This window comes from Papaver somniferum, chromosome 5 (genome assembly GCF_003573695.1).
Source record: "Papaver somniferum cultivar HN1 chromosome 5, ASM357369v1, whole genome shotgun sequence".
Classification (NCBI taxonomy): Eukaryota; Viridiplantae; Streptophyta; class Magnoliopsida; order Ranunculales; family Papaveraceae; genus Papaver; species Papaver somniferum.
The window spans coordinates 145226671-145237865 of record NC_039362.1 but is presented as its reverse complement, the minus strand read 5'-3'; the positions used below and the strand labels follow the sequence as shown (position 1 = coordinate 145237865).

Genomic DNA, 11195 nt, shown 5'->3' with positions numbered 1-11195 from the left:
TCCTTAGCGGTTACACATAGATCTAGTCTCGCTCTGGCTATGTTAGATCACCAAAGATCCCACTAGCTCCCGAGGCTGAGCAGGGAGCCGCAGCAATACTGTTTGCCTTGCAGAATTCCCTCAAGTGTAGGTTTTAGTCAAATGAGTTATCTCTTAGATTAAAAAGGTTGTGTATATTAATTCTAGTGAGCCTGGATCAGTCAACCGGTCGCTGACATATGGTCGAGTGAGGTGACAAATCCTGAAATCCATATGTTTTCATTAAAGCTGCATACGTATGTTGAATAAGGCTATACATGAACGGGAACATAGTTTTTCCGGTTATTCCCACTGTATCCAAGACTGGCAACTCAAAAGATTCATTTATTAGCAAAAAAAAAAAAAACAAAGAAGTTGCCAAATACTGCTGCATTCCAAGAGCTATAAAATAAGCTTGGCGCATTGCCAGGTAGTTTTGCTATTCGACTAAAAACGAATTATCAAAACTTAAACTTCATCATCCCAAAGCTCTTCAACAGAGTTGAATGGCCCTGTAACTGAAACAAAAGAAGCGCCAGTTTGTGCTCTGCGCTGTGGGAGTTGATCGATTTTCTTCAAATCTTCCTCACTCAGTTGCCAATCGAATATCTCCAGGTTCTCTTTCATCCTCACTTCATTGAAACTTTTCACCAAAATAATCACGCCTTGCTCATAAATCCATCTCAGACTAACCTGATGAACATAAAAGATACCGTGTGAAGATGTTTATCCGCATAAATATGGCGCAATGCCTGTCACGTTTAAATAGTGTGCCAAGGTGAACAACTGAAATAAATGAGACAGAGAGTACCTGAGCAATAGATTTTCCCTTGGCCAAGGAAATCTGGTGCAGCACCTCAGAGTCCATAACTGCACTAGATCCCCAGTGGTTTCCTTTGGCCCCCAAAGGCGAGTATGCTGCGACCATAATATTGTTGGATTTGCAGTAATCCCGCAGTTTCTTTTGTTGCCAAATTGGGTTCATCTCTACCTTTAGCATAGTAGGCGCATCCAAAAATGAGATTAGTGCTACATTTTATCAAAGCAGTAGAAGTAGGATCATATAAAGCTCACTTGATTGACGGCGGGTGGGATGTTGGCTGTGGCCATTATTTCCCCAAGAATCTTGCAGGAGAAGTTGCTGACACCGATCGACTTGGTGAGGCCAAGCTGCTGACACTTTTCCATGGCTGCCCAAACAGATTTATAGTCCATCGGAAGTATATCGTTCTTTGGTACAGGAACGACGAACTTCCCTGGCTTAAAGCTTACTGGCCAATGTATCAAATACAGGTCCAGATACTCCAAATTGAGATTCCTATGTTATAAGAAACGAAAGATGTTATACTAGCAACTCTGTATTCAAGAAAACATGGTTGTGTTTCTCTTCATCTATGGGAATGAGGGTTTAAGTTCATTCTTTTTCAGTTCACTTGCAATGTTATAGATATTTACCTCAGAGAATTCTGAAGAGTAAGAACGACCTGATCAGCGTGCGCATCAGTACACCAAAGCTTGGAAGTGATGAAGAGTTCATCTCGAGATTTAATGAGGCCAAGTTGAAGTGCTTCAGCTACAGCTTCACCAATAGACTCTTCAGTCTGCTACAAAGAAGCTGTATCAAAATGTCTATAACCCACCTCTATTGCTTTAACAATCACCGACTTCACCTTTTCAGACCCTTGAAGAAGGTTTTCAGCTGTTCCCATACCTAAAATGGGCATCTTTCTGCCTGAGTTCAGAGTGATTAGAGGCACCCCACCACTCTCCATCGTCTATCTCTGTTTCGGATATGCTGCGGACATGTAAACTTCATGTAATATACTTCTTTATATGGGTGATGGCCAGAGAGCAGGTTTTAGTTCATGGACCTATACTTTCAGGTAAAGATGCTTGGTGTTGGCTTGCACACACCTTTTGCATGATTATGTATCCATTTTATAACAGTTAAATACCTTTGGTTAGTGGTTGATTAGGTAAGGATTCCAGGGTGCTGATTCATTGGATTATGTCACAATCTAGTAGTGGTTACACCACAATTATGTCGCGAGTTAGTGGTTACACCACAATGAGCAGTTTAATACGCGGCTGTATGGTATTTACAAAACTTAGCTCATATTTAGAGAAAATAAAGCAGGGTAAAAAAATTTACATCGCAGAAATTACATCATTTCCAACTCCAAAACTTCTTGACTTTAAATATTCAGGAACTGAGAGTGATGTCCCGAATATGTAACTAGTTAGCAGAACTCTAACCCAGTTTGCAGTTGTGGTTTGTCTGGGAAGAGCTTAAACTATACATGATCGAAGTTTGAAAGTGAGAGATCTCAGTGACAATTAGTAACACAGCATACAAAACCAGGGACAACAAATGGAGCTGCATATTCAGGAACAACCAAAACACTTCCCTAATCCAAACAAACCCCCTGATGGTAATGGCGTAGTAGCCTGTTGATCGGAAATAGGCTTTTTTCGTGGAAGGTGTTTAAAGAAAGCCTTCACAGCTCCTGTAACTCCGTCCTCATTTTCCATGGCCTTTGCTAGTTCAACAGCAGCCTCCTTGACCTACAATTAATGAAGAATGTCGTTAGGGAACGGATGACGAACACACAAGACTCTAGATATCCATTTATGTGAGTATATGCTATCACTCGAAATTACTGAAACAAACAGAGATGCAGTTTTCCATTTCAAATTTATGCCCATCGATACATCATGTAGCATGATCACACTTTTCCTTCTTGAAGTTGTTTGCTCAAAACTGAATGTCAACTTTCACGGCCAAACAACAGATGGGATCAATATAAATTTGCAACTTAGGAGCAACTTTCTCTTTACCTTGGGGTCCAGCATGAAGTTTATTGCATCCACCAGCTTCTGCAAGGAAAATTGATCAATAGGAATAGGAGGTGGACCTACACCTCTAGCGTGAACTCGCTCTCCCCAAAATGGCTGGTCTCCAAAGAATGGCACAATAGCAGTTGGGCACTAGAGAAAAGAAAAATAGTGATTTATGATAAGTCATTGATATGATCGACTATAAACTTCCAGCAAATAAATTAAAATAGTAGTGTGGCAGCATTTACCGCAGCTTTAAGTCCAGCAGCTGTTGTCCCAGCACCACCGTGATGAACCTACAGATAATGTCGGAACAAATTACATAGTGAGACTTGACATTTCAAAGGAAAAACAAAACTGAAACAGAGAATGAAGTTTGAAAATATCTAAGGAACGTAGCTTAACTATGCATACAAGATTAGATATTACATATTATGGAAGCACTCAAACATGAGCAAATAGTTGTTATACACATTATAGAAGTTATAACAGTATGTAGGTATCTCTATCTTTCTTATCTCAACTGTATCCAATTTATGAATAGAACATAGTTTTCATTTCTTTAATGAGGTGATAATAGTAGATATCCCTTTCCTCGTTTAGCAAGCCCAATACCCATTAACAACTTCCTCAGGCATGGTAAGAACTATCACCTTTTGGCATGTCCTGGAAAACCCCACACCTTGACCTCATTGGGTGGTTAAATGAGGAAAATATTGATATTCACTAGGAGCGGTGTTAAAAAACAGATAAACCCACCTCTAACAAGAAGAAAAGAAAAGACAAAGGAAATCCCTAGTGTAATATCCTACTTGTCTCTAAGGGCGTTACACTTATGGTTCCAAGTCTTAACTTGCAATCTTATGTCCTTCTGAGAGAGTTGGGCCAAGGCTCTCATAAAGAATGAAACCCCAGTGGTAGTATGCTAACATTCAAGCACCAAAGGTACATTTGACCCAATGCGACTTGAGCATTATTTGTACTGCATCCAATGGAACTGTCGGCACAGGTATAATGCTATTAACAACTATAAAATTCAGCAGCTGACTATAGAAGACACTTCCAAACACAAGTACGTTTTTTTTTTATCTTGAAAAGAAGCTAGATTTTGTTGTTTTGAAATGAAAAAAATAGTGTTGCGTACAGCGCAAAATGACAGTTGGTATTCATTACCATGAAAATCCAGAAGCTCTCAGCAATTGCATGTATTTCTTAATTATGCATTCCAATACAGAACTGCTAGTGCAAAACATAGGTGGATTTGTTACGTTGTACCACATTTCAAAACAACTCCTGATACATCAATGGGATTTGGGTGGGACACAACTAAGTTTCTCCAAGTTTTAAGATAATGTAGTGGAAGCTTGAAAATTAACTACATCAACAGAAATTTAGTTCAAAATAAAGCTCAATAAAAAAGTAACTAAAATCGTTGGTGCTCAAGGAGTTCTACATAGAGGACATGAACAAGGATAATTGTAGGAAGAGATGCGCCATGGGATGGATTTATGTTCTTGATTTTTAACAAAAAAAAGTAATACTTGATTAGGGCAGGAAACACATTAAACAATCTTTGAAGAATGCTGATTTCAGACCAACATATAACCATAAGTAATGAAATCAAATCGTACCACAGCCGTGCATTGTAAGAAAAGCCAGTCATGGGGACAGTTGTCCAGCAAATAAATTGATTCCTTAGGTTCTGCCACTGATCAAAAATTATCTCATGTTAATAAAAGAAAAAAAAAACAATGAAAAACTAATACAAGAACAGAAGAAACTTTCTCGAAATACCAACGGAATGATTAACATAGCGTGTAAGGTAGAAAATACAAACTTACAATCTCCAAGACCACCCCACCCTTTGTTGATTATGCCTCTCTGCCCAGTGATTTCTAGAGCTTCGACAATGATCTGGGTCATTTTCTCAGGCTCTTGAACAGGCTTCAGAGGAACACAACTTGTTATGAAACGCAGCCGACAGTTGTAAAGAAAATTCAACAAGGAGATGCAATATAACTTAATATATCATACATTATAACACAATTGTAAAGGCACGTTTCTGTGGTTAGAATGTACATCATCACTCATCACTTCCACATCACATTCATACAAAATGAGTTTCTCACTTTTGTTTGTTGCTTTTGTCTTTTTATGCTGTTATCATATCAAATTGAGTACAAATTGCTTGTTCTTTGACTTAAATTTCAACTGTTATCATTAAACAGATCCACCGGAGAATCCAGACATGAATCTCCAAGCATCATCTCTTTACTGTCACTCCAGCTTCTGGTCTAACCCACAACAACCACCTCAGAATGATCTCCTTATAGTTCAATGCGAAGGTATACATAATACAACTTGGTGCTGATGGTATTTGTAAAGCTAAAGCCAGCATATCAAAGAATTGATTCTAAGTGACTATAGATATGAATCTATTAAGTTACTGTATTCATTTAGAGCGTTCAGTCAAATTTTATCATCTAATTATTTTAATGCCAACCAGGAAGTATAATCGAGTTAGGCTCTAAGTTGATAAAGAGTTTAGTAAATTTTTTTGGAGAATCCTAATATGTTACCAATGTAGTTAGAGCATGACTGAGCACTTCCAAAATGGAGGGTATTTATAACATTCCCACAATTAAATACTTATATTTTAAAGAAATTAAAAGTCCTACTCAAGAGAATAAGAACACTCACAAGGCTTCCAAACCCGAGATAGATAGGCTTTGGACCGGATTCAAGCCAGTCTAGCAGAGGTTTTGGTGGTGTATAATTTGACGCAAGGTCAAGGAAGCAAAACCCAACAACATCGATTTTAGGTCCCCAATCTGCAAATCAAGCAATTAAACTGCATTAGACAATTGCGTAAACCAAAATGTATGAAAACGGTATCCAAAGAGTGGTACATTCTCCACGACCACATGAATTGGTGAGCTTAAGCAACACCAAAGTCATCTTCAAAGAGTTAACTCCGAATCTGAATTGACTACAGAGTATATATTGATATTTAAGACTAGCACATTTTTGTGTTTGGTGTAAGAAGCACTTCCAGTTTGGGTTTAACGCCGCATTTAACCAGAAAGACGTTTAATATCGACAATGGGAACATAGATACATACCTTTGGGCTTTGGAACGAGGTTAGGACTCCAGATATACCCATGAGGAACATCAGATCCAGATCCATGGGCACCACTTAAATATGTAACTGGTCGTAACTTCAGCTTTTTCTTCCTAAATTCATTTATCATATCTCGGATTCCAAGCCAAATCATTGAGTCAACAATTTGATATGATACCTGTAAATAAATTCAGAACAAAAATCCAAATGAATCAGATAGAAAAATAACCTGCCAGATCACTCATTAACAATCAAAGAAATTATAAGTTAATTTGAAGTGGACCAACCCTATAACCAGGTTGCTGCTTGACACGGGATAAAGGATGTGGAAATTGACTAGTTGGCCTGTCATAAGATAGTAAATGAATTCATCGTCAACTTAAGTAGACCTCATATCACATTGTGGAAAAAAATATTGAATAGTGAAAAGAACGGTGAAGAAAAAGACTCTTCGCATCCACGCAACTATTGTATCATGTCTGAAGATACAAGAGCTATGCGAAGTCACAAAAAAAGAAAAAAAAAATACAACAAAAAAATGGAGATAAAATAAATGAATAACTGTTGATATATAATCTTACGTCCATGGCATTGTGAAAAATATATGGATCGGTATTTCTAGATGCTCTGCTACATGTGCATGTCCTGCAAAGCATAAATAGATGTTAACAGTTGCTCATGCTCACGAAAACACATTATCTCTAAATCTTACGATGATCATTTAAAACAGAAGATAGCAATGGCAATCACAAGTACAGACTATGAACGTGTTTGACTTCGGCACATCATGTCTGCAAAGCCAATTCAGATGATCCTTGCATTTTTTTATTTTATTATCTACTTAAACAAATTTTAAGCAACAGCTTTCAAGAACCCTTATAAATGCTACAAGAAAGAGACCCTAAATTTGTCACATTGCATTATGAGTGCTGAAAAACATACAGGCGGGAGAGTTAGAGAGTCGCCATAACAGAAAAGTAAGTAAACCTACCATATGCCGGAGGGTTGGCAATTATTGCTTCTGCTTTGAAAGGAATACCAGAATCGAGATCTGGTTCTTTGCATGCCGAGAGTAAAGAAAAGATAATTTCCTTCAACTGTTTACGCTGAATAGGTATTTCTGAAGGAGTAGAAGGTAAAAATCCTTTGTTTTTTACCATGTCTGAAAAGAAAGGTAAATTAGTGGGGCATATGCACATACATGTATTATGTATACTACATATCTAAAACTAATTAAAAGAGCTAGAAGTGTCATGCTTAAAACAGTTGAACTATATGTAACAGTTTAACTTATGTTAGCATGAAAGAAACTATCTCAATAAGTTGGCCTGACCTTGCAATCCCATATATGAAAGATTCAAGATAATTTCAGATTGAAATACAAAAAATTCTGAGTGGCTTAGTTTTACATTATGATTTGGTCTTACAATATCACCTACTCCATGCATGAAAACCAATTAAAAGTAAACAGAAAAAGAAAGATCATCCACTTTTATCAGTAAACAACTCCCATGGTTATAAAACTGTAGGAATGAGTCACTCATTGCTTCGTCTAAATTTAGAGAAAAAGGATACTGAAGAGAGTAAACACAAAGCAGTGAACTCCAAGATATTGGTGCTCATATAATAGATAGCAAACAGGAAGCAAAAGACTCCAGGGCATTGGTATTCCCAATTTCCCATAATAAATCTGACGTAAATTTTCTCGCAAGAGCAGAGAGAAAGATAAACACCAACTTAAGTTTGGATTCCAACAGTGTAAAGAAGATAATGCTTTACAAAAATTATAACTAAAAGTTTCCTTGCTCTGCTCTTTCTTTTATCTTTTATTAACATCAAAAATACCATTTCTATTAAGTCCCATCTCAATTAAATCCTTAAAGAATATCGACTACGATACAGCCAGAACTCGAGGAAAATTCACTGGACTGCTACTAGCTTGCTAACAGAACTGCAGGATGATCCATTTACAGCACAATAAGATCAAACATCAATCCTGCAGTTATGTTTTTTTGGAATCACACCTAAAAAACATAAGATCTGTGTCTTAGAAGACCCAGATACTTTCTTGAAGGCTTTGCCCTCTTAACCTCTTTCTACATTTATTTACTGAACCAATGTGTAATATCTTCTCTTCACAAATGATAGTTTCAGATATAGTTTAACAAACTGAGACTTTCCAACACAAAACCAGAACCAGTTTTTAACAAGATAAACAGATGATCCAACAAGCAAATAAAAACATGTTAGGGTTTACAACTTTGTATTTGAGTAAAGGACTTTGTTAGGTTTTTCATTTGATGCTTGTATAGACTAGCAGGACTGGCTAAGCTAGAATGTGAAACCAGTAGTACATTGGAACAAAATGACCCCATACATGCTTGTGGTAATGGAAATAATCTGACTGTAGGGACTATTGTTCGCTTCTAGAAAATTGATCAACCACAAAATGTCAATCCAAATGAAAATAAAAACATTTTGTTTAAGAAGCACCAAGATAGGAAATGCTCAAAAATTGTATATCATTTGAAATTCTCAGCAGCTAAGCATTCAGATAGAGACATAATAAAAATGCAATGAGGTATCCAATAAAAATTTGAGATGTTGACTCAGAAGTGTGAACTACTCAAGAAGTTAGGGAAATTACGTACATTCAGCAAGAATTTTTGGATCTCCACCTAAAGGATAGAACTCCAAACCAGCAGTCAAGACAAACTCCTTGAAGTTCCCATGGGTTGCTAGTCTAACACGATGACCATAATCCTGTATGAGAAAGGAATATCAACACCAATCAAATTAGTGAAATGTACGTCGATGAGGACAAGTAAGACTCTATTTTCTGCAGACATGCTGGGCTTCTATTTCTTGATGTAGTGCTGCTCCTGAAGTGACAAATAAAAGCTAAGCAAAGGGAATTCCGAGATGTCATGAAAAAAATGTCGATATACAGAAAAGGGTATAAGCTTATAACCTGCAGGCGTTTACCAATAGCAATAAATGGTTGTACATCTCCACGGGTACCAACAATAAGCATTACTATTTGCAACGGTGGTATATACTGAAGGTCCGTTGAGTCAATAGGTTCCTCATCAACAGCTTCACTACCAGCATCTTCAAAATCAAAACCTCCATGTTTAGCATCCACTGGAACTTCAAACTCAACAGTACCATCATGTTTCACAGTACCCATCCGCTTCAGCATTTCAAGCTTCAAAATTGGAAAATAACTTCTCAAATGAAAGGCAGACTGCAGAAATACGAGAAGAGTAGATAATAGTTTGCATTTTGAAACACAAACTGGCATATTTTTCCTAAATCTTTTTAAGAAGGGGAGTAATTAGAACTACGATAACACCAATTGATTGTGACAACCAAAATGAACCATTTAGAAAATCTGAAAGTTTGATTTACAAAACCAAATAGTTTTGTCCACTGTCATCAGTGTCAGTAATGTATTAAGACGTAAGGGAATATAAAACAAGTAATACTAGAATTAGTTAAAACTGAAAAGAAAATAACTCCCCAATGACTTGCATACCTTTTTCTGAATGGGCAAATTTTCATCAAAAATGCGTGCTGCCTGCTCAGCAGGTAATGGACTTTGTTGACGCCTCTCAGTTTTAGACCTTTCCAAAGTCGGTTCATTCATTTTCAACTGTGGTTTATCAAGATCTGAATTCACTTCAGACATATTCGTCCCCCCAGGCGAAGTCCTGTCACCAGTTCCTAAATAAATAGCATGACATGAATAGTGGTCCAAAAGGGATGACATAACAATTACAAGTGTACTGTTTAAATTTTTTTATCAAAAAGGTAGAAATCTATAATCGAACAATTATATCACAGGAAACTTTCTACTCCGAGTACTTAGCAAAATCAATACAACATGCATTGCCATTATGTAGAAAAGACAACTCAATAGCTAGTTGACAAGCCCCCTGGAAGTCGTAAGGGACGAGAAAAACTAGAAGGATAATGCAACAAGCACCACAATTATGGCGAAAAAATCAAAGAGCTTTCTAATTTCGCACAGAAACACATAAAGATGATGTCAGTTGCCAGGATTGAGTTTGTTAAGAGGATGATTACTCAGCAAGGTAGGTCATCCTAACCAAAACTTGCATCATTCATCCCAGACCTTTTGACCCCTATACAGCTTCATGCCCCACAAACTCCATTACTTAAAAATGAGGACTGCTAACTAACAGAAGGAGTAATCTACATTCCAGAAAACAGCACTCTGGTACATCATTTTGAACCCTATGTCTGTAATGCATTTCAAAATTTACAACAAATACATTTAATCAATTTTCCTAGATTAGATAAAACAAGGCAAAAGCCTATAATGCTACAGTTTCTTTCCCCTATGTACCCTAAACAAGTGATTCTACATTAAATCGATTCACTGAACTTTTTCCTCTCTAAGCATTCCTAACCCTAAGGAATCGGCCTTTAATTGGACCAAATAAAATAATAAAATTCAACCAAAAACATAGTTTATAGAAAGAGACACAAAATCAAAACCTGAAATGCTGGAGTTGTTGGCATCATCATCTTCCCCTTTCGATCCAGGAGTTCCTTTGCTTTCTTCCAGTCCACCGGCATCAATACTTTCCATAATTACACTAACATCCTCAGAAGAAGAGTTGTGATGATGATGCAATTGTGGATCCACCGCCATTTCTGAAGAATTCTTTCCTTCTTCTCCCCTTGATGAAGTCATGGGGAGAGATACAGAGAGAGATACAGCTGGGGAAGATTATTAAACACAAATTTCTGGAGATGATGAACAGATAGATTCTTCTGTAATACTAAAAGACGAATTCAAAACCCTAAGAAGGAGAATCGAAACAAAGTTTAAAAAATATAATTCAGCATAGTTGGTGCTTTACATTTATTTATTTTCAGACCTAAAGTGTTTTTTACTTGTGTTAGAACAGCGGTTTTTCCCTCTAAAGGAAAAATGAAAAAAAGAACGGCCGTTACACTTTCTTTTTCCGAAAATGAGGTTTGCACGTGAAGTTGGTGTTCCGACATCATGATATTTTCAATTGCCAAACTGACTTTTTGTTATTTTTGGTTTCTAGAAGTTAAAAAACTAGTTCTCAGTTTAAAATGGAAGTCATTTTTTCTAAGTCAATAGCGCGTTTGGATATAAATGCTTCTCAATCTAAGGTATTTAATAGCGCGTTTGGATATAAACTGTTTCTGAATTTT

The 11195-nt window shown here is 36.9% G+C and overlaps 1 protein-coding gene and 1 pseudogene across 2 annotated transcripts; both read right to left on the bottom strand.

Annotated features, from left to right (window-relative positions):
• Positions 1-411: 411 nt before the first annotated feature.
• LOC113277932 lies at positions 412-1906 on the bottom strand (annotated as a pseudogene).
• A 205-nt stretch (positions 1907-2111) lies between these two features.
• On the bottom strand, positions 2112-10920 carry LOC113283072 (sterol 3-beta-glucosyltransferase UGT80A2-like). Of its 2 annotated transcripts, none has more exons than XM_026532224.1 (14): positions 10503-10920; positions 9517-9704; positions 8950-9225; positions 8630-8741; positions 6970-7140; positions 6560-6623; positions 6266-6323; positions 5979-6156; positions 5557-5687; positions 4698-4800; positions 4488-4564; positions 3105-3152; positions 2857-3006; positions 2112-2583 (listed from the first exon to the last, which is right to left on the bottom strand). In XM_026532224.1, the coding sequence occupies exons 1-14, from the start codon at positions 10699-10701 to the stop codon at positions 2404-2406; spliced, it is 1935 nt and encodes a 644-aa protein (XP_026388009.1). In that variant the 5' UTR covers positions 10702-10920; the 3' UTR covers positions 2112-2403. The 2 variants fall into 2 exon arrangements, with proteins under 2 accessions (XP_026388009.1, XP_026388010.1); XM_026532225.1 differs by having other exon boundaries at positions 8950-9186; positions 10503-10918.
• Between the last annotated feature and the right edge of the window lie 275 nt (positions 10921-11195).